The 22,086-nt window shown below is 65.7% G+C and overlaps 4 protein-coding genes across 4 annotated transcripts; 2 read left to right on the plus strand and 2 right to left on the minus strand.

The window, feature by feature from the left end:
* AMSG_08693 (peroxiredoxin) lies at nt 1-1,192 on the plus strand. The gene is made up of 2 exons (XM_013899657.1): nt 1-127; nt 592-1,192. The coding sequence occupies exons 1-2, from the start codon at nt 13-15 to the stop codon at nt 1,083-1,085; spliced, it is 609 nt and encodes a 202-aa protein (XP_013755111.1). The 5' UTR covers nt 1-12; the 3' UTR covers nt 1,086-1,192.
* Nucleotides 1,193-1,199: 7 nt separating this feature from the next.
* AMSG_08694 (uncharacterized protein) lies at nt 1,200-2,111 on the minus strand (the record flags this gene model as incomplete). The annotated part of the gene is made up of 1 exon (XM_013899658.1): nt 1,200-2,111. The coding sequence occupies one exon, from the start codon at nt 2,109-2,111 to the stop codon at nt 1,200-1,202; it is 912 nt and encodes a 303-aa protein (XP_013755112.1).
* Nucleotides 2,112-2,893: 782 nt separating this feature from the next.
* On the plus strand, nt 2,894-19,337 carry AMSG_08695 (uncharacterized protein; the record flags this gene model as incomplete). The annotated part of the gene is made up of 5 exons (XM_013899659.1): nt 2,894-2,912; nt 3,363-11,689; nt 11,725-12,219; nt 12,249-12,904; nt 12,940-19,337. 5 exons carry the CDS (start codon nt 2,894-2,896, stop codon nt 19,322-19,324), a joined length of 15,882 nt encoding a protein of 5,293 aa, XP_013755113.1. The 3' UTR covers nt 19,325-19,337.
* Nucleotides 19,338-19,351: 14 nt separating this feature from the next.
* On the minus strand, nt 19,352-21,717 carry AMSG_08696 (centromere protein J; the record flags this gene model as incomplete). Its single annotated transcript, XM_013899660.1, has 2 exons — nt 19,352-21,679; nt 21,709-21,717. 2 exons carry the CDS (start codon nt 21,715-21,717, stop codon nt 19,382-19,384), a joined length of 2,307 nt encoding a protein of 768 aa, XP_013755114.1. The 3' UTR covers nt 19,352-19,381.
* Between the last annotated feature and the right edge of the window lie 369 nt (nt 21,718-22,086).

Genomic DNA, 22,086 nt, shown 5'->3' on the forward strand with positions numbered 1-22,086 from the left:
CTTGCAACAACCATGGCTGCCTCCTCGTCGTCTGCCTCTGCTCAGATCCAGAAGCCCGCCCCGCACTTTGCCGGCACTGCTGTTGTCGACGGCGATTTCAAGAAGATCTCCCTCGATGACTACAAGGGTACGTCCTCCACCACTCCCCTCCCCCCCCCACTCATCCCCATACCCCCCCCCCCCCTCCTTCCCACACGCCCTTCCTCCCGCAGCTGCAGGTCGCCTGCGCTTCATGATTTTTTCCCAACGAAAGCCATGTGGTTGCCGACGCGCCCTCGCCTCCCCTCCCTTTCCCTCCCCCCCTCCTCCCTCCCCCCTCCTCCCTCCCGTCCACCGCATACCATATCATCTGTTCTCCATTCCCACCTCTGCCTTCTCCGCCTTCTCCGCCATGGCAACGCTGGCACTGCCAACTGCCGTACTCGGCCAGGCGCTGCGGATCCTAGCCATGATCGATCACCGTTGATCATGAACATGATCACGACCACGACCACGATCATGATCACAACCCCCCCCCCCTCCCCTCCACGCACCAACATACTGCTGTCATGGACTCACCCATACCCCCCACCTCCTTTGCGCACCGCACAGGCCAGTGGCTCGTGTTCTTCTTCTACCCGCTCGACTTCACCTTTGTCTGCCCGACTGAGATCATCGCGTTCTCGGACCGCGTGGAGGAGTTCAAGGCGATCGGCGCCGAGGTTGTCGGCTGCTCGGTCGACTCTGAGTTCTCGCACCTCGCGTGGATCAACACCCCGCGCAAGCAGGGTGGCCTTGGCGAGATGAAGATCCCGCTGCTCTCGGACATCACCAAGCAGGTCTCGCGCGACTACGGTGTCCTCCTTGAGGACGAGGGCATCTCCCTCCGTGGTCTCTTCATCATCGACCCGACCGGCACCCTCCGCCAGATCACCGTCAACGACCTCCCTGTCGGCCGCTCCGTCGACGAGACCCTCCGCCTCATCAAGGCCTTCCAGTTTGTTGAGGAGCACGGCGAGGTCTGCCCTGCCAACTGGACCCCTGGTGAGTCGACCATCAAGCCTGAGGTCGCTGCCTCCAAGGAGTACTTTGAGGCCGCCAACTAAGCCATCGCCAAAGCCGTCAGCTGAGCCGGCCTAGCTGGCCGGTGGTTGAGCACTGCATTTTTTTTGATGACAACCGCGTGTTGAGTAAACCAGCCACCGTCACCCGATCCGCCGCTACTCGTCGACGGCTACCATCTCGACTGCGTCATCGCCGTCGTCAGCCCCGCTTCCGCCATCCGCAGCAGGCTCGGGTGCCTGCCGGACTGCAGCCGACGGACGGAGGCACGACCGCAGCTTGCTGCAGCAGCCAGTGGCGACACTGATGGAGAGGAGTACGAGGAGGCTCGAGATGACGATCGGGAGGTAGAGCCGGTCGGGCTCGAGAATGGGGCAGTCGTCGGTGTACCACGCAGTGGGCCCGTGCGGGCACCCGACCTCGTCACGGAGCGCCTTCTCAAAGCACGTCGCGTACGCGTGGCACCAGCCGCAGCGCGCATGCGCCGTGCATCCGCCGCAGCTCAGCTCGCTGGCGCACCGCGGCACCGGCTTGAGTACAATCGAAGTGTTGGCGGTCACGCCGGCGACGTCGATGGCCTGCACAAACCGCTCGTCGGCAATGGCGACATGGAGAGGCGAGGCGAGGTGCGTCTCCAGATGGGCCGGCGGCGCGGTGACGTAGAAGAAGGTCACCTCGCCACTCGCCGCGAGGACAACGCCGAACGAGGCATAGACCGATGGCCCGGCATTGGCGCCGTACTCCCACACAACCGTTAGCGTCTGCGCGTCTGGCTCAAAACGGTGGCGGACCGAGGCACTGAGCATGATGGGCGACAAGGTGCCGGCTCGCGCCGAGCTGGCCACCGTTGCCATCGAGAACGGCACAAAGTCCGGCGACGGGGCCAAGAGCCGGGCAAACGCCGCCGGTGCCACCATACCACTTCCATACAAGGCCAGGTCACGGCAGAGGACGGTGCACGGCACGCTGTCGCCGACGGTGGGCGGATCGGTGGGCTCGGGCACTGGCGCGCCGCGGGCCGATCGCGGCACCAAGCTGAGATCAAAGTCCGGCGGGCGGAGGAGGATCATGCCCTCTCTTGCCAGCCATACTCTCCGATATATACCACCTGCAAGAATGCGCAGATCAAAGGGAAGGACGAGTTCAGCCAGAGCTACTGATGCGACAGTTGGCGATGACGACGACGACGGCAGCGTGATGTCGTGGGTGACGGTTGGCGCAAAGGGAGCGACAAAGTCGGATTCGAGATCGTTTGCCGAATCCCTTGCCGATCGGGATGACGGAGTGGCGGAAGGAGCCAGAGCGAGTGCCGAGGGAGGGAGACCAGCTACAATGGTGGCGGTGTAGAACGGTGTGGCCGTGGCGTAGGGCGTGGTGGTGGGCGTGGTGGACGGGGTGAGCAGGATGAGGAGCACGATGAGAGAGGCCATGAGCAAGGACATCATGTGGGTGCAACTCGGTCGGGCGACCCTTTGCTAGCAGCGGTGGGAGTGGTGGGTGGTGTGTCCTAGTTGCTGTGTCTTGTGCCTTGGGGGGAGGGGGAGGGGGGGAGGTCGAGGGGAACAACAAGGTGTCAGGGCGGGGGGGGGCGGCAGGCAGGACCGACCAGAGGTGGCCAACAAGAGGACGAGCGGTTGCTCCGAGCATTACAACCAACGAAAATAATCGTCACTCATCATGTTCCGTCATGGTTCGTCGTCACGTGCCACAATCGTTGCAATCGACATCAAACACGACTCATTCCCCCCCCCAAACCTCCCAACCCCGACCCTCTGACCCCCGCACCACACCCACACCGACAGACTGCACTCTCGTCCCCCCCCCCCCCTCCCCCCTCCCCACCCCCAACTGCATGTTTACTACGCCCCACCGTACACCAATGGGTGGGCGGAGCCGTGTACCTGCTACGCCTTGGCTAGCTACACCGTCCCGTCCAACGCCTTCGGCCACCTCGCTGACGGCAGGCATGCGAGTGGCAGGCACAGCAGCAGGAGGACGACAACCAGGACATCCGACAGAACTGGATTCAGCAGCAGCATCACTTCTGGCTAGCCCCTCCACCCATACTACTGCTGCTGCTGCTGCTACTGCTGCTACTGCTGCTACCTTTGAGGAGCATGATGCCTCCTCTCCCCTCGCTCCCTTTGCCCATTGGCATGCCCTCGTCCCAGCTCCACTCGCTCCCAGAGAGTGGAAGTCGGCAAAGGCTGGTCTGGTGCCCAAGACCCGTGGATCTCGACATGGCTTTATTCTTGTCTTTGCTGATCTCCAGTCGTTGTCTCATGCCACTCCGTTTGCGGGTGCGACTCGGTCTCCCGAAGATTCGTTCTCTCTGGCTGCGCCGGCTCGTGCACCAGCTCTTGTGGTCAAGCTCGTGGCTCATCCGCTGGAAGAGGCCTTTGCTACCGGTGTAGTGGAGGAGGTCTTTGGTCTTACCACACCGCGTGCTCGCTGGATTTGTCTGGACTCTCAGGAAGCAGCAGAGCTGGTCGATGTCCTCGCTGAACTCGATCCAGAGCGGGCTCAGCCGTATGTGGAGGCACTCGCTCAATCGGCACCTGCTGCCATCCAGGTCCAGCGGTATGTGCCTGGCGGGCCGTCGCGCAACCTGCGGTACCTCGATCCCGACGCGTGTGCGGGTGTGTTTGGTGTGCCCGGCGAGCTCACCGCGCACGGCCGCCGGGTCCTCCAGGACATCGGCCGCATGCTCATCGCTGACCTGTTGCTCAACAACTACGGCCGCCTCCGCTGCCGTGCCGTCTGGCCGTACAACATTGGCAATGCCAAGAACGTGCTCTTTGCCGCAGACACCGGCGGTCTCGTGGCGCTCGACCAGTGCCTCAACGCTTACGACCCGCTCCGCCACGCCACCGCCCTCGACAAGTACGCTACCGCCGTCCGCGACGTCCTTGCTGCCCTCTCTGCCCCGCTTGCCGATGCGCCACCACCGCCTGTTGACCAGATCCGCCGCTTCATCCGCCAGAACTGTCGCTACGACATTGGCCGCGAGGGCTGCCACTGCGTCCACCTCGGCATGCTTGCCGGCCTTGCTGCCGTCCGTGGTGCCACTCTTGACACGCTCCGCGATGTCTTTGCATCCGCCGCCGCCGCCACCGCCGCCGCACCGGGCACAACAGCGCACTCACCGCCAACAGGCGACCCGCCGCAGCTCGCCTTTGTCCTCGCCATGCGCGACGTCCTCGCCGCCGCCGGTGACACTGCGCAGGTCCACGCCGAGCTTGCCGAGCTCGCCTCTGCGCCAGCACTCCGTCGGCCTGACTTTGACGCCTCGCTGGCTGCCGACGACGAGGTCGCCGACGAGATCTCCGAGTTCTGGAAGCTCTCCGAGAGCCTCATGGACATGTTTTCTGGCGATGGTGGAGCCTCGTCCTCGCTCTACGCCACACCGCTCCGCGACGCGGCCCGCGCCCGCGCCGCCGCCTCGTCGGCCGCCACTCCGGGCACACCCAACCTCTCTCCCATTCCGCCGCCGTCGCTCGGCTCAGACGCCGCCGCAAGCACAGACGCCTCGGCCCCGCGCTCCGCGCCGTCGCCCGATGGCTTCTCGGCAGAGCTGGACTCGCCTTCGCGGCTTGCTCACCATCATCGCCACCACCGCCGCCGCCGCCGCAAGCACAGCTCACCGTCTGCTACGCCCGACGAGCCATCCGACGCCTCGGCCTCAGCACCGTCGCGCCGACGCAAGCACCGTCATCATCATGGCGACGACAGCGAGCCGGCTGGGCCCGCCTCCGAATCGGACATTGCGCCGCCGTCCTCGCCGCCGCCTACGCTCGTCGCGGATGACAACGATAGCGAGGTCATGTCGCGCAAGGCCAAGGCCAAGTCGCGCAAGGCCAAGGCCAAGTCGCGGAAGGCCAAGTCGCAGAAGGCCAAGTCGAAGAAAGCTCGCGCGGTGGCAGCCGCTGCAGCAGCCTCGGGCGCTGGCGGCGAGTTGGCGCCGTCGTCGGCGGCAGCCAAGCTCCGCCCGGCCTTTTCGGACGTCAACAACATCCGGTTCCACCACGGCGACCGGACGGTACTCATGGCGAAGCTCGCGCCGCTGCCGATGTCGTCGACCTCGGCCGCGCTCCTCGCGTACGCTACCGCTGTCATCAACTATCGGCTTACTTTTCGTGAAGTCGTCCTCGCCTACAAGTGCTCGTACGTCCACAACGACGGACCGGTCCTCTCGGCAACGTTCCACAAGCCGTCGGCTGCCATAGACGCTGCACTCGAGTGCGCCGCCCGCGCCATCGCTCTCCGCGCTGGCTCCACCGTCCTCGGCTCGCTCGCGCCACCGGTCTTTGCCCTCGCCCATGGCGGCGGCCTCCTTGTCGACAAGTTTACGCTCCGCCAGTTTGGCGTCGCCGTCGACGTCGCGCTGCAGCTCTTGTTCCGTGTCGACCACCCGGTCGCGCTTGACGCTCCGCCGGCCATCCTCGCCGCCCCAGCCACCATGCTCGCTCTTTCCAAGCGCGAGCGTGCCGCCTTTGCCAAAGCCGGCGTTTCGTTTGCGCCGCACGCCTCGGACCGCCTCGACTTTGAGGCCACGGCGGTCATCTATCCGGCCACAGATGCACTCGACGACGACATGGAGCTCTCGGCCCTTGCCCTCCTCAAGCAAGAACAGGCTGTCGGCTACGTCGAGACGCTGCATGGAAACATGACGCCTGCCATGCGGTTCCGCAAGCTCATGGTCGCCCGCGCCGCGCCGTCGACAGCCCTCTCGCCGTCCAAGCTCAATCACATCGACGGCGTGCTCACCTCGGCTGCCTTTTTTGGCTTGCGCGCCATGGTCGCCCTCGGCTTTGACTGGATGACCGTCCCAGGCCTCACCTCGGCCGAGGACGTCATCTCTAAGATGCGTGCTGCCATGGCTCTTCTCCAGCCGGTTGTCCTCGCTCACGGCGGCACCTTTTACGAGGAGTTTCTCTACGAGTTTGAGTCACCGTCGGTTGCTCTCGCCGCCGCCATCGCCATCAAGCGCGAGCTCATCCACCACAACGCTTCGGCTTTTGTCCGCGAGCGTGCGCCGCTCCGCGGACTGGTCTGCTCGCATGGACCGACGCTGGCTGTCGAGGCCACAAACGTTCACTGGGGCCGACACGTCACGCTTGCCCAGCTCCTGCTCTCCTCGTTTGCTGTCACTGCCGCCACCGTCGCCGACCCGCCGCTCATGCTCACTTCGGCCTTCCACGCCGCCCTCCTCGAGTCTTCCGACCCGAACATCGGCGCTCTCACCCTTGCGCCGGTCTCCTTCACCATCGGCGACGCCGCAGAGCGCTGCTACGCGGTCAAGGGCGACGCCGCCCTCGCGTCACCTTACAAGCAGCTCCTCGCCGCGGGTGCGGCGTCGACACCGCCGCCGGCCTCGGCAGGCCCCCGCGCACCTGTGGCGTCGTCTGCGCTCAAGAACAAGTACACCTCGAGCCGACCGGCCGACGGCCCGCGCGTCCGCTTTGCGCTCTCGCCGCCGCCGTCGCCGCCGCTGCGCCCGCGGCTGCAGGCCTCGCCGTCGGCCGTGGCCTCCCCGCCGTCGCTTCACACTTGCGGCCCGGCCCGCGCTACCTCGCCGGTTGTGGTCAACTCGGGCGCGCTCGTCCTCGAGTCCTCGCCGGCTATGCATGTCTTCCGCGGTGGCCTCGCCGTCTTTGCCACCTCGCTCGTTTGCCCGCTGCCAGCGAGCCCGGTCGCCGCCGCTGCGCTCACCTTTAAGCTCCAGGAGCTCTGCATGCCACTGCTGCAGTCGTTTGGCGCCCTCACCGTCCAACCGCAAGACTCGGGCGAGCTCGTTGCGCTGCTCCCAACACCCGCCGCCGCTGCCGCCGCCGCTCTCGCTGCCCACGAGCTCATTGCCGCTTTTAACCAAGATGCCGACGCCGCTGGCTCCTCGCTCTTGCTCCGCACCACTGGCTTTGCCGTCGTTACCGGCGACGGCTGCGCTCAGTCAGCTCACCACGAGGCGCTACTTGTCTCGCCGCTCGTCGATGCTGCGCTTGCGCTCGCGTCCGCGTCTGACCTCTCATCCGCCATTCGGGTCTGCCTTGCTTCGGATGACTTTGAGCTTGTCGATGACCTCGTCTCGCAGCCGCTTCTCGCCTCGGCGCACCTGCATCCCCTTACAGCACCGGCGGTCGGCGCCCGGCTTGCCCACCTGACCGGACGGTCCGCCCAGAGCCTCGCCCTTTACACAATCAGCGGCTCGCTCCCGTCCGAGGCCTTTGACGCCTCCGCGCTGCTCGCCGCAGGCGCGTCGGCCGAGGCCTCGTACTCGGGTCTGGACCTCGAAGCGCTGTTCCGAAGCGCAGCAGACGCGGCGCCGGCTGCCGCGGTCGTCGACTCGGTCACTGCCCACTACGTTCGACAGCACGTGGCCATTGTTACGCTTGCCCGCCACCCGCGTCCAGACATGCCGCCAGCGGAGCAGCTCAGCACGTTCCTTGCCGTCCTCAATGACGCCGTCGTCCCAGTCGTGGTTGACCAGTACGGCGGCGAGCGCATCTCGGCCACAGCCTTTGCCTTTGTCGACGACCTACTCTCGGCAACTTCAGCAGCGGTCCTCATTGCGTCGCAGCCTTTGCTCGCAGACGCCGGCGTCTCGGTCGTCATCTCCGACGGCGACGTGCTGGTCATTCCCTACTCTGACTCGACCGTGTTTATGGGCGAGCCGCTGCGGTCGCCGTACACTGCGCTTGCTGGAGCTAAGCGCTTGCATGCACCTCCCACCACCCGCGACCCTTCGCGAGTCACGCCACTGGTGCCGCTCCTTGTTGCCGCGCCGGTCATTGCCGCGCTCGCGCTCGTCGAGCCGTTTGCCTCGTGCTACGCGTACGCACCTGTCCGCGGCGCGCCAGACTTCTCGTACGTGGCCTCAATCTCGCAGGACCCACGGGTGCTCGCCGGCGACGTCGTCGTCTCAGAGGACGAGGATACTCGTCACTTTGTTGGCCACGTTGCCGTCCTTGTCACCGACATGTCCGGCTTTACCCGCATCACCCGCGCCAAGGGCATTGTCCACTTTGCCTCGCTCATCCTCCGCATGCGCTCGCTCTTTACGCCAATCTTTGAACTCTACGGCGCGCTCTCCATCAACACCGAGGCCGACAACTTTCTGGTTGTCTTCCCCTCGGCGGAAAAGGCGACTGCCGCTGCTCTCGAGGCCGCCCGCATGCTGCACCTGTACAACGCCGCTGTCGTAGCCGACCCGGCCGTCTCGGATGACTTTGTACTCAAGGTCGGCGGCTACGGCATTGCTGCAGGCCGCGGCTGCGTCCAGGACCTGATGTCAACTTCACTGTTTGGCGAGGTCTTTGATCGCGCCTTTCGCCTCGGCGAAGACGTCGCCGACGACAACATCCTCATCGACGACACCACCGCCTCGCTGGCGGGCAAGCACCCCGCCTTTGCAGGACTTGACCTCTCCCGACTCCAGGTCGATGCCGAGACCGGCATTCGCTACACCACCATCGAGCTCGACGCTGCCGTCAGCTCTCTTGCCCGGTACCACGGCACGCTCCACATGGTCTCGTCCGAGTTTGACACCACTACGCCGCTCGGCTGGGTCTGCAACGCGGTCCTCAATGCCGCACCGGACGACGTCGCCGCCGCCGCTGCCGACGTCGGACGTCGCTACCTCGCGCCGGGTGCCATTCTCCTCATCGGCGTCGATCAGGCCAAGGTCACCGCCGCCGCCGGCATCGACGCCTCCATCCGCATGCTTCACCGCATGGTCCACGACCTCGAGCCGATCCTCATCGACGAGCTCGGCGGCTCGCTGGTTGAGGAGAAGATCTTCCTTTTCCGCTCGCCTGCCGCCGCCATCCGCGGCGCCGTCCTCGCACGTGCTCTCCTCAACGCAACCAACGCGTCAGCCGTCGCCACAGGCCTCCCGGCTGTGCCATGGACCGGCATTGCCGTTCACATCGGCGACATGCTCGTTGTTCCCGGCTCCAACATCCACTGGGGCGACCCGCTCAACACAGCGTCCAAGCTCGCCGAGGACGTCGCGTCGGGCCAGGAGATCTTTGTCACCCGCGAGGCCTTTGACGCCGCTTGCGCCGAGAGCCCTGACCTCGCGCGCCTTCCGACCACGTCGCGGACGTTCCATGTCTCCAAGGTCGACCTGCCGTGCCTCGAGGTCGGCAACGGCGAGTGCATTACCGCCGGTCGCGTCTTGGGAAGCGCGGCGGTGGGCGAGCACCGCGAGTCGCAGGTGAGGAGCGGCGAGGTGACCGCCGCCAGCGACGCTGCCGCCCGCGCCGCCTTTCTCCCACCGCCGCAGCCGGCCACCATCTCCCTGCACGACTCGATCGAGTTTACATCCGAGACCACACTGCTGGTCTCGGACATGTCGGGCTTTTCGCGAATCACCCGCAAGATGGGCATTATTCACTTTGCTTCGCTCATTTTGCGGATGCGGACACTGGCAAAGGGCGTGTACGAGCGATACGGTGTGCTTGAGTTCTTCACCGAGGCTGACAACACCTTTGGCCTTTTTGCCACACCGGCCGCTGCTGCCGCTGCCGCCTTTGAACTCAAGGCTGTTCTCGACGCGTACAACGCCGAGGTGGCACCGGCAGCCGACTTTCGTATCAAGGTCGGTGGGTACGGCATGCACTGCGGGCCTGGCGTTGTCAAGGACACTGCCACGGGCAAGTTCTTCGGTACCGTCGCCGACGGCGCTTTTGTGCTCGGCGAAGACGTGTCCGAGGACGCTGCGCTCTACGTTTCGACACCGGTTCTCAGCGCGCTGGCGACCGACGAGCGGTTCGCGCGTATGGACGTGGTGTCGTTCACGGCCGAAGACTCGCCAGACGCTCCGTTTGACTACCACGTTCTCGCATGCCCCGGTCTCAATGGTACACTGCCAGCTGCGCAGCTTCTGACCAAGTTGATGGCGCCGGCGGCGTGGGCGCCAGCCGACAACACTACGGCCGAATCCCGATTCCTTGCGGCGGTCCTCGTCGACCGCCTCGCAGCCGGCACTACCGTCTCTGCGCTCGACGCCAAGCTGGCCGATGAGTTTATGGTCTCCGTCGCTGCTGTCCTGCTTATTGGCATGGACTTTGCGTCTGTGTCGGCCAGCTCGGGCGTGCCGGCCACGCTCGCGCTCGTCCACTCGCTCTCGGGCCTTTTGGCGACGGTTGCAAAGCGGTACGGCGGCACGCCGCTGGAAGAGTTCATTTTCCTCTTTCCGGACGTCGACGCGGGCTATGCCGCTGGTCTCGCCATCCGGGCCGCACTTGTCGAGTACTCAATGGCGCATCCAAATGCACCTGCGCCTCTCACAGGCCTTGCGCTCCACACCGGGTCGATGCTCATTGTGCCGGGCACAAACGTTCATTGGGGCGACCCGCTCAACACGGCGTCCAAGCTTGCCGAGGACTCGGCATCGTCGGCCGAGTTTCTGGTCACGCAGGCGGCGGCGAGGCTGCTGGCGTCGCGGGCCGGCGCCACCTTTGTCGAGCGGTCGTTTGTAGTCTCCAAGGTCGAACTGCCGTGCGTGGAGGTGCTCGACGCTGTGGCGACAAGTGCGCTCGCGTCGCGTAAGGCTGTCCGAGCGCTCGGCATGGGCAAGCCGCTTCCGCAGTACGTGACGACCGACGCACACTGCAGGCACTACCACGGCGAGTACAGCGTGCTGATCTCGGACATGTCCGGCTTTACCCGGATCACGCGCAAGATGGGCATCATCCACTTTGCATCGCTGATTCTTCGCATGCGCGACATGCTCCTCGCCATCTACGGGGCGTGCGGCGCGGTCTCGACCTTTACCGAGGCCGACAACACCTTTGCAGTGTTCCGAACACCGGCCGCTGCGCTTCGCGCTGCACTCGAGGCCCAGGTTGCGCTGGCGCGGTATAACGCAACGTCTCTGCCCTCGCCGGACTTTGAGCTTCATCTTTCGGGCTTTGGCATCGACACCGGCGTCGGGCTGGTCCAGGACCTGCGGAGCGACAAGCTGTTTGGCCCCGTCCACGACCGTGCCTTTGTCCTCGCCGAAGACACTGCCACCGGAACTGACATCCTCATCTCTGACGAGACCATGGCTGTGCTTGACGCCGACCGCGCCTTTGTCTGGCCGGCATCAATCACTGCCGAGGCCAAGGTCCTTGGTGAAGACGATTTTGCCGCGCCGTTTGGCTACTTTCATCTCCACGGGCGGCTCGCAGCAAGTGAGGTGACTCTCGGGCATTTGCCTGTCTCTGGCAGCCACACGCCGCGTGAGCCGCGGACGCCGGCATCCGAGTTCCACCACGCGTTGCTGGTGGAGCGGCCGAGCGCACGCGGCGCGACCGAGCAGGTTGACGCGCAAGTGACAGCATCTTACATGCGGTCGCCGGTCTTCTGCCTCCTCATCGGCTTTGACTTTGCATCGGTGACGGCCACCACCGGCGTGGAGAACACCATTGCGCTCATGCACGGAGCCGAGGAGACAGTCCACGCCGCCATTGCGCCATATTCGGGCGAGGCTGTGGAGGAGTTTATCTTTGTCTTCAACTCAGCCAAGCTTGCACTCCTCGCTGGCCTTGCGGCTTCGGCCGCGCTCGACGAGTGGAATGAGCTGGCGTCGGCCGACCGCAAGCTCCCGCTGCTCGGCATGGCCATCCACGCCGGCTCAATGCTCATTGTGCCCGGGACGAACGTTCATTGGGCGACCCGCTCAACACGGCATCCAAGCTGGCTGAAGACTCGCTTGACGGCGGCGAGCTCTGTATTACCGTTCCGGTCTACGACGCCATATCGCGGCTCTCGGAGTTTGCCAACCTCGAATTTGAGAGCCGCGAGTATCTGGTCTCCAAGGTCACGCTCCCGTGCATGATTGTCCGGGCGCCGGATCGGAGCGGGACCCATTCGGACGCGCACTGCTTGCACTACGACGGCGCGCGCGCTGTGGTCAACGTCGATGTTGCCGGCTTCACCGCTGCCATGCGCGCTGCAGGCATCATCCACGCCGCGTACATGGTGCTGCGGATGCGGGCACTGCTTGGGCCTGTCTTTACCGCCCACGGCGCTGAACTTGTCCTCACTGAGGCCGACAATCTGGTGGCGGTCTTTGCCAGCGCCGACAACGCCGTTGCTGCCGCGTGCGAGGCCCACTACGTGATGAAGACGTACAACACATGGGCAAGCTCTGAGCTCGCCCCCACTTTGCCGTCCCGCTCTCGGGCATCGGTGTGGCATGGGGAACGGGCGTGGTCCAGGACAAGGTCACTTCGTCGCTCTACGGCGAGCCAGTTGACGAGGCTCACCATCTTGCGGACGAAGTTGCGACCGAAGCGCAAGTGCTCCTCACCAACAGTACCCGTGCTGCGCTCCGCTCATCAAGCCTGGCTTTGCGGCTGGCCCCGCTCCGCGCTTCGCGGGCCGAGCCTGCATCGATGTGGCCATTTGAGTATGTGGTTGTCGACGAGGCGACATGTTCGTCCACGCCGCGCAAGTCGCGCATGAGCAATGTCGCCGCAAGCGCGCTCAACGAGGCCTCGACCGAGGCCGAGCTTGCAGAGCACGCCGGCGGTGCCGATGGGAGTGAGGCGAGCACGTTTATGAATCTGATGCTGCAACTGCGCGGCGGCGCGGGCGCAGCGACCGACACTGTCGACGTGCTCGTCTCGCACAAGTTTGTGACCGAGGCGGCGGTGGTGTACGTGGCTCTCGACATGGCAGCGGTGACACGCAAGTATGGCTCTGTCAAGGCCATTGCAGTTGTCCACAACGCGGTGGCGATGGTGGCACAGGCAGTGGCCGAGCAGAGCGGCGTCTCTGTTCTCGAGCCGTTTGTGCTTGCGTTTGAGAACAAGGCGCATGGGGTCTCTGCTGCCATCGCCATTCTGCGGGCCATCGAGCGGTACAACACAGAGTCGGTCTCGTCGGAGAACCGCATTCCGCTGCTAGCGGTCGGGTCGCCGCCGGCGAGCTGCTTGTGGTCGATGGAACCGACATCCACTGGGGCGAGGCGCTCAACACGGCGGCCAAGCTCGCGCACGTCATGGCGGCATCGCGGGAGCTGCTGGTGACCGAGGAAGTGGCCAAGGCGACGCGGAGCGACCCTGCATTTGCTGCGCTTCGCTACGAGCCGCGCGAAGCGGTGGCCTCGGGGCTGGCCTTTAAGGCGTTTGCGGTCGAGTGGGCGTTTTTCGCGCGCGAGCTGCCGAGCTCGCCGGGCTCGCGCTCGGACGGGGTCCACTTCCGCGAGCTCTCGGGCACTCACGCGGTGGTGGTCTCGGACATGTCCGGCTTTACGCGGATTACCCGGGCCAAGGGCATTGTCCACTTTGCGTCGCTCATCTACCGCATGCGCGAGATCATCCGCGCAGCGTACGAGGCTGCGGGCGCGGTGGCGTTCCACACCGAGGCTGACAACACCTTTGGCGTATTTGAGAGCGCGGCGGCGGCGCTTGAAGGCGCGCTGCAAGCAAAGTCCGGGCTGCGGGCGTACAATGAGAGCGTGGTTGATCCAGACCTTGCCATCGCGTTCTCTGGCTTTGGCGTCGACGTCGGCGAGGACCTCATCCGCGACACCGGCTCGCTCCGACTGTTTGGATCTGCAGCCGAGCGCGCGTTTGTGCTTGCCGAGGACACCGCCGACGGTGGGGCGGTCCTGGTCTCGGGTGCAGTTGCAGCACGTGTCCGTGGAACAGCTGCGTTCAAGCACGCCAAGTTTGTGCGGCAGACGTCAGATGAGCTCGACTTTGTGTTTTACGAGGTGATCGGCGGCGAGAGCCAAGCGACGGGCAGCTTGCCCCTCACCGGCGAGTATGCGCCGGCGCGCGAGGAGCATGTTCACGGCTCGCCGGCTGCGGTTTTCCGGACGGCCGTGCTCTCGTCGCCGCGGGCGCTGGACGTGGCTGCGTCGTTCCTCCGCCCGCACGCGGTCGTCCTCCTCGTCGGGCTCGAGTGGCGAAGTTTGACCGAGGCAGCCGGACCGCGCAAGGCTATTTTGGTGGCACACGAGGTGGCGGGCGTCGTCGCCGATGTTCTCAGCCAGCTCGGCGGGACCATGCTCGAGGAGTTTATCTATGCATTTGATTCGCCCGAGGCTGCCATTTCCGGCGCGCTCCAGCTCCGCAAGCTCTTTCGCGAGCGGACGGCCAAGCACGCCGAGGCCGAAGACGTGCCGCTCCTCGGGTTTGGCGTACACTCTGGCGAGATGCTCATTGTGCCCGGGACCAACGTTCACTGGGGCGACCCGCTCAACACGGCGTCCAAGCTTGCTGAAGACATTGCGCGCGAGGGCCAGCTGTATGTGACGCAGCCGGTTTGGCACCGGCTCTCGGGCGAGTTCCGCCGCAGCCTGCGGGCCGGAACCGAGAGCCACACCGTGTCCAAGGTCGCGCTCCAGGTCATGCGAGTGGACAATCCGGGACCGGTGTCTGGCGTCGCGGTGTCTGGCACTGTCCGCAGCGCACCGGCCGTGGGAGTCGTCGAAGACGCGCACACTCGACGGTACACCTCTGAGGTGGCGGTACTTGTTTCGGACATGTCGGGCATGTCGCGAACGACGGCCAAGTACGGAATCATTCACTTTGCGTACCTAATCCTCAAGATGCGCGACCTGCTCAGCGGGGTATGGGAGCACTACGGCGCCGTGTCTGTGGCGACTGAGGCCGACGACTTTATTGTGGTCTTCCCGTCGCTCGACGCGGCGCTGACCGCGGCGCTGGAGGCTTTCCACATCCTCGATGCGTACCACGCGGCGCTGCCTGCGGAGCGGCTGCAGGCCGAGCGGATCAACGTGTCCGGCTTTGGCATTGCTGTCGGCGATGATGTGGTGGCGGACGCAGTGACCGGGCGACTGTTTGGGTCCACATTCAACGAGGCCTTCCTCCTTGGCGAGGAGCTGACCGACGGTGGGCAGGTCCTACTGAGCACAGCTGCGGCGCGGCGGGTGATGTCGGACCCGCAATGGGCGTGCGTGGCGTGCGAGCCGCGGATGGATGTGGAGACGTCGACGACATTTGCGGTGGTTACTGGCAAGCTGCCTGCGTATGAGTGCAGTCTTGCGCAGATGAGCGTGCCCACCATTCCGTGGGGTGTGCACACGCCAGGCGGTGAGTTCTACACCGACATGCTTGTCAAGCGGCCGACGCTGGCCGGACGGGACCAGGCCGCGCTCGACGACGCTATCAAGGCGCGGTTCTTCTCCACCAAGTATGTGGTCATGCTCGGCTTTGACTTTTCGGCCAAGGAAGCGGCCGACTCGATTGATGCCGCGGTGGCGTCGATGCACACAGCTGTAGCCGAGACGCACCCGCGGGCTGCGGCGCATGGCGGCGTGGCGATTGAGGAGTTTATCTTTGCCTTTGACAGCGGCTCGGCGGCGTTTGCGGCGGCAAGTGACATGAAGGCGGCGCTGGTGGCGTGCGGCTTTGACGCTGTGCCATTTACTGGCATTGCGCTGCATGCCGGTGACATGCTCATTGTGCCCGAGACCAACGTCCACTGGGGCTCGCCGCTCAATACAGCGTCCAAGCTCTCCGAGGACGTGGCGAGTGCTGGTGAGTTCTTTGTCTCGCGCGTGGTCATGGACGAGCTCCGCAGGAACAGGCTGGTCCGGGATGTGGAGACTGTGGACCGTGTTTTTACCGTGTCCAAGATGGACTTTGAGTGTGTCGAGATATTGGGTACAAAGGGCGGCATTGCGAGCGCTAGCGCGAGCGAGAGCCCGGCACTGACCGCGGGCGACACCTCGATTATTTCGGTCGATTTGAACGGCAGCGACGACTTTGGCGTGAGTGCACTCGACACGAGCCAGGTCCTCGTGGTTGTGGGCATGCCATCCCTGGCACGCACGCTCCGGCGCGAGGGGCTCGAGGCACTGGCGTCGGCGGTGGTGCGGATGCAGCAACTTGTGGGCGGATGCATTGCGGCCGGTGGCGGCGAGGCATTTGGGCGCGGTGACGAGATTGTGGGCGTGTTTGACGACGCGCTGGTGGCGCTGCAGGTGGCAACCAAGATTCACGAGGTGGTGCGCGAGTTCAACGCTGCAGCCGGCGCTGCGCGACTGTCGGCCATCGGGGTGGCGGTCGTGCCTGCAAGCACGACGCTTGTGGTCGCGTCGGTCGGCGGCGTGTACGGGCAAGACGTGGAGCTCGGGCGCGATCTTGTGCTTGAAGGCGCGGGGACCAAGACGGTGGTGGGGCGCGCGCTTGTGGCGAGCCTCTCTGAGCGGGCTTCGGGCGTCTCGTTTATTTCCGGCACGTCCGAAGGCGCGCACGTGCGCGAGTATGCGATGGTGTCTGGCGCTGTTGCCATCGACGGGCCGCTGGCGGAAGCGAGTGCAGCAAGGCTGTGCGCGAGCGTCGACGGGGCGCTGGGAGAGCTCGGCGCGGCGGCGCTGTCGGCCAACAACGGCGGCGCGCTGCGGGCGGGCTACATCGCGAGCCTGGCACTCGTTCGATTTGTCTTTGACTTTGGCGTCAAGCACGCGGATGGGCTTGCACAGCTTGCGCTCTCGATTGTGAGCGGGCTCGTACCGAGTGACGCGGTCGACTTTGGCGGACTGGTGTATGGCGTTTCGAACGTGGCGGACGGGCTCGAGTTTGCGCTCAACGTCCGCGACGCACTGGTGGAGTTTGGCGCGTCGGCGACGGGAGCGGCGACCCGCGAGCTGCCGTTTGTGGGCGGAGTGGTCAAGGCCGGGGAGGTTGTTCGCGATGCAAGTGTGGGTGTGGTGTGGGGCGGGCCGGTGCTTGAGCTCAACCAGGCGTCGCACATGCTGCGTCCGGGTCAGGTTGTTGTCCTCTCGGCGTCGGAGGCGGATCTGGGCGACGACACACGGTTTGCCGGCCTAACGTTTGACAAGGCTGTGTTTGGCCGGTCGGTGACCGGGCTTGGGCAGCTGGCTGGTGTGCGGGTGTCGGGCGAGCGGAGTGCTCGGTCGGCGCCGGCGGTTGTGGTCGCTGGAAGCGAGAGCCTGCCACCGCGGACACCGCGTGGGCGTTCCGGCTCTGTCGACTTTGATCTGGCTGTTCCTAGCTCGCCGAGCTTTGAGGCGCGCGGCTTCGACCTGCCGGACGTGGCCGAGGAGGCCGGCGCAAGCTCGAGCGCGAGCCTGATTGTGGTGCTTGCCGAAGTCCAGGTCAAGTCTTCGGGGAGCTCTGCGAGCGAGCTTGTGGCTGCTGGGTCGAGCGCTGTGCGATGGCGGTCTCTGGTCGATAGTGTGGCCGAAGTGCACGGCGTGACCAGCCTCAGCGTGCTGAGTGATGCGAGCGGGGTTCAGGGCCTCTGCGTCGGTGTTGTGTTTGGCAGCGATGAGAGTGCGTCTGCGCTCCAGTTTGCCGGCGAGCTTGTGGTTGTGCTGCAAGCGTTCAACGCGTCTGTTGACGACCCGGAGCTTGCGCTGCGGCTGGGAACGGTGATGGTCCATGCTGGGCCGGGCGTGATTGTTGTGCCGGGCCTCGGCGCGGTGACCGGGCACGGGCTCGACGCCGGTTTGGCGGCGATGCGGAGACAGCCCCCGGCTGTGGCGCTTGCGGTGTCTGGCAGGCTAGCACCCAGCGGCTGCGGCTGGGCCCAGGTTGAGCGTGCGAGCGGGGTGGTGAACGGCCTGCCGGCTGGCGACGAGCTGCGCGTGGCGGTTGCAGAAGTCATCGGCAACGCATCCGGCGCCGAGGAGTCGTTCCAGGAGATGGCACTTGAGCGGTACAAGGCTGGCAAGGCGCACCGGAAGCGACTGGACCGGGTGCTTGCGCGGTTTGTGACAGCTCGTGCGGTGATTCATCTTGGGCTTTCGGTGATGGAGGGTGCGCCGGGCGGTGCGGCAGCGGCGCTCGAGGCCGCACACGCGGAGATGGAGGCGCTGACTGGCGCGCACGGTGGAAGTGCCAAGGCGCCGTTTACTGTGGCGTTCCACGAGACGGCCGGAGTTGGGGCAGCGCTGGCGCGGATTGTGGGCGCGCTCAACTCGGGCACGATGCTCTCGGGCGTTTCGGGCGTGTTGGTCAACGGCGTGGGCGTGGCGTTCTCGCCGATGGTCATCGACGCGGCGTCGCAGCTGTGTCTGGGGCCTGCGGCTGCGGCCGCGGCGGCCGGAGGCCGGTCGGGTAAGCTTGTTGTGTATGTTGGTGCCGAGGGCGTGACGCATGGCGTGGCGGCTGCCATGCCTGCCGAGCTTGGCCTGGAGCCCGTGGACGATGGCGAGTGCGAGTGGCGGTCGAGCGTGGTGCGGCTCGCGAGGCCGGCGGCCGGCGGCGGGAGTAGCAGCAAAGCAGCTTCTGTGCCTGGGCGCGCAAGCGGTGGCGAGTGCATTGTGTGGATCGACGTCGATGTGGGCGGCAAGGCCAGCGCCAGTGCGGGAGCGGTGACGCTTGCTGGTGCGCAGCGAGCGTTTTCTGATGCGCTGCTTGCATCTGGCGCAAGCGCGGTGACGACGGTGGGCGAAGCCGTTGTGGGCGTGCTACCTAGTGCGAGTGCAGCGCTCCGCGGCGGGTTCGAGGTCCTTCATGCCGCACGCGAGGTGACAGGCGGCGGGGCCGGCGTGCGCAAGATCGGAGTGGGCGTGGCCGGCGCCCATGGCGAGGTGCACGTAGCCGAGGGCATGGTGTTTGCACCGGGAGTGACGACGGCGGCGACGCTCGCCAAGGCTGTGCTCGGGCGAAGCGGCGAGGTGGGCGCTGAGAGCCGGGTGGCGAGCGCCGGACTCCGGGCGCATCCTGGACTCAGTGCATCGTCCAAAGTCTCGCAGTCGCGCGGTACAGCGTATGCGGTGGTTCGTGGCGAGCTCGGCTCGTATGCCGGAGTGGCTATTAGCCGGCCGGAGTCAAGCACTGTGCACGAGACGGCGTGCGTGAGCGTGGCGTTTGGCATCGACTACGGGTACGTGACTGCGCAGCTGGGCGGGCCCGTGGCGGCGGCAGCGTGCGCGCGGCGGGTGACGGCCATGATTGCCGGCGCCGCCGGTGAGGCCGGGCGAGTTGTGGGCGTCGACGCTGCGGTGTTTACAGGCCAGGTGGAGCATGTGGCGGCGATGGCAGTGGCGGCTGCGCGCAAGGTCCGCGACGGCATCCGGGCACACAACGCGCAGGCGAGCGCGGATGGCGGTGCGATCATCCCGCTGCGGTCTGTGGCGGTATTCGACGGCAACGTGGCATGGGAGCCGAGTGTGTGGGGCCCAGGGCTTCGCGACGCGCGAACGCTCGCGCACTCGTACCTGTTCGAAGGTGGGCGGGTGTTTGCGACCGAGGCCGTCAGCGCAGCAGCCGGCAGCGCTGCCCAAGCGGATGTGGACGTCGAGTATCTGGGACTGAGGGAAGTCCAGATGTGCGAAGTGGCTCGGTAAACGCCCAGCCTGGCTATCATAGTGAGGGGACAGTTGATGTGTTTACGGCAGGCGAGGTCAGTGCGAGTCTGAAATGACGCGACCCGAGGGCGACTTGACGCGGATGCGGCCGGACGGGTAGCGGGTCTCCTGGCGGCCGTCTGGGAAGACGGTGCGGACGACACCGTCTGCGCACGTTCTCCGCTTTGTGCCGTCCTTCTCGTGGACCTCGCGGTCGCCTGAGGGGAAGGAGATGGTGCGGACGCCGTCTGCGGCGACGCGCTGGGTGGTGCCGTCCGGGAAGCGAGTCACCTCCTCGCCCGAGGGCATGACGGTCTTTGTGGTGGAGTCCTGGAAGATGATCTCCTTCTTGCCCGAGGGGTAGTGCTTCTCGACTTGGCCAGTAGTACCAAACTCAAAGACCTCCAGGCCGTCGTCGTACGAGGTGTGGCGGGTCTTGGCCTGGGCGTAGTAGTAGACCTCGCGCTTGTCGGGTGCTGGGAACGACTCGCGGATGTCACCGTTGCCAAAGAGGACGACGACGTGGTCGCCGCGAATCTGCTTCTGGGTGCCGTTGGGGAAGCGGACGCGGCGCCAGCCCGAGGCAAACACCTCCTCGACCTTGCCGTTGTCGTGCTGGATGACCTCAACGGGGCGCTCATCGTCGTCGGCGTCGGGTGGTGGTGGATGGGCAGCGGGTGAGGCCTGGTGCGCCGGCTTGGTTGTGGCCTCGAGCGCACGGTCGATGTCGTCGCCAGACTCTGAGAAAAAGTAGGGCGAGGAGGAGGAGGCCGAGGTTGGTGAGGGCGAGGGTGAGGGGGAGGTGTGGGCGGGCTTGGCGCTGGCGCCGGCCGCAGCCTGTGGCGGGGTATAGTAAAAGCGCTGGACCTGATCCTGGAAGCGGACCGAGCGGGCGTCGTGTGGGTCGTCGGCGAGCGGCGACGAGCGCGAGGGGGGGTGGGTGGCCGAGGAGGCGGTCGAGCGGCGGAGGCGGGCCTCGAGCTCGCGGACCTTGGCGTGAAGGTCAGCGATGAGGTCGTCTTTGGCGTCGAGCTCGCGAACTTTTTCTGCGATCTCGTCGTCCTTGGTGTTGAGCTCGCGCGAGTAGCGTGTTGCCTTTGTGCGGAGGACCTCCAGCTCGCGATCTGTCGACGCCGACTGTGACTTGATGGCGTCGAGCTGATCCCAGGCGTCGAGGCGCTCGTCGGAGATGACTTGGACCTGGTGAGCGAGGTCAGCGACGCGAGCCTCCGACGACTCCAGCTTGGACTTTGTGCGCTCTAGGGCGGACTTGAGCTTGGCTTCGCGGTCGCGCGCGGCGGCGCGTGCATGGGCGAGGGCCTCGTTGAGCTCGTCAATCTCGCGGCGGTCGGCCTTGGACGGCATGGAGGCCAAGGAGCGGTGCATTTTCTCGAGGCGCTCGCGCTGGCGGGCCAAGTCCATCTTCTCGCGACGCTTGTAGTCCTCAAACTCGGCCTCGGCCTCGGCCTTTTGCTTCTCAAACTCGGTGACGTCCATGCGGAGGCGCTGGAGTGCGAGCTCCTTCTCGGAGCGGACGGCGCGGATCTTGCGGTTCTCCTCCTTGAAGTTTGCGATTTCGAGCTCGAGCAGCTCGAGCTTCTCACGGATCTCGGCCGACATGGGCTCGTCGGCGTCGTGCTGGTGCGGGTTTGGGTGCGGGTGCGCGCGCGGTGGCGGAGCAGCGGCGCCGAAACGGGCCTGGACCAGCGCGGAGCGCGGCGGCGAGGCCTCGGGTGATGAGTGGTTGTGCGGCGGATCGCGGGAGCGCGGCGGCGAGTGTGACGGCTGAGGCGGATACTCGGGCTCATTCCACTCCTCGTCGTCGTCAAAGAGTGCCGAGGCGCGGTCGTAGGCGTCGTCGTAGTGGGCTGCGGCGGCCGGTGGGTCGTAGTGGGCCGGTTGCCGAGGCGCCGACTGTAGCTGGCTCCGCTGCGCCATCTGGCGCTCCGACTCGGCCATGATGTCGGCTTCGAGGGCGGTAAACTCGTCCAACTCCTCCTTCTCGCGGCGGCGGGCCTCGGCCCATTCATCGTCGCCCATGTGCCCACCTTCGGGCACATCATCAAAGTACCGGCGGGCTTGGTTCTCCTCGGCAGCGGCGCTCGGGGCGTCGTCGGCAAAGTAGAGCTCGTTGTCGTCGGCGTACGGATCGTCGTACAAGCCGAGACCACTGCCTGGTGAAGCTGGCGGCTGGGTCCGTGGCTGAGGCGAGCGAGGCGGAGAGCGAGAGGCCTGTCTCCCGTTCTGGGGTGGCGACGACGGCGGTGAGGATCTCCTCTTCCGCCGCTTGCCCTTGGACGAGCCCATACCCGCCGACAGCGGACGCGAGCCCTTTTTCAGAAACGGGCGCCGACCCTGTGCGTGCCCGGCGGCCTGTCCATCACCAGTAGCATCAGCACTGTTGCTGGCCGAGTGGGGACGGTCTTGGTCGCGAGGATCGTGGGGATCGTGGGGATCGTGGGGATCGTGGTGTTGGTGGTAGTGGTGGTGGTGGTGTTGGTGGTGGTGGTCATCGTCGAGCTCATCGTAGCTGTGTGGTTGTCTGGGCGCATGTGGTCTGGTGGTGGTGTTGGTGGTGGTGTTGGTGTTGGTGTTGGTGTTGGTGTTGGTGTTGGTGTTGGTGTTGGTGGGAGCAGGCCCGGCACCTGCTGCTTCGGCCTTGCGCAGTTCCCTCTCCAGGAGCTCTTCGAACGTCAGCTGTGCTCCCGATGACTGAATGGGGATTTCGTCCTGTAGGGTGGTTGGGGAGGAGGGGGAGGAGG

The sequence above is a fragment of the Thecamonas trahens genome (genome assembly GCF_000142905.1).
Source record: "Thecamonas trahens ATCC 50062 unplaced genomic scaffold supercont1.43, whole genome shotgun sequence".
Taxonomy (NCBI): domain Eukaryota; order Apusomonadida; family Apusomonadidae; genus Thecamonas; species Thecamonas trahens.

Coding starts and splice junctions, on each gene's coding strand:
- AMSG_08693 (XM_013899657.1), top strand. CDS start 13: ATGGCTGCCTCCTCGTCGTCTGCCTCTGCTCAGATCCAGAAGCCCGCC. Junction 128..591: donor CTCCCTCGATGACTACAAGG/GTACGTCCTCCA, acceptor CGCACCGCACAG/GCCAGTGGCTCGTGTTCTTC.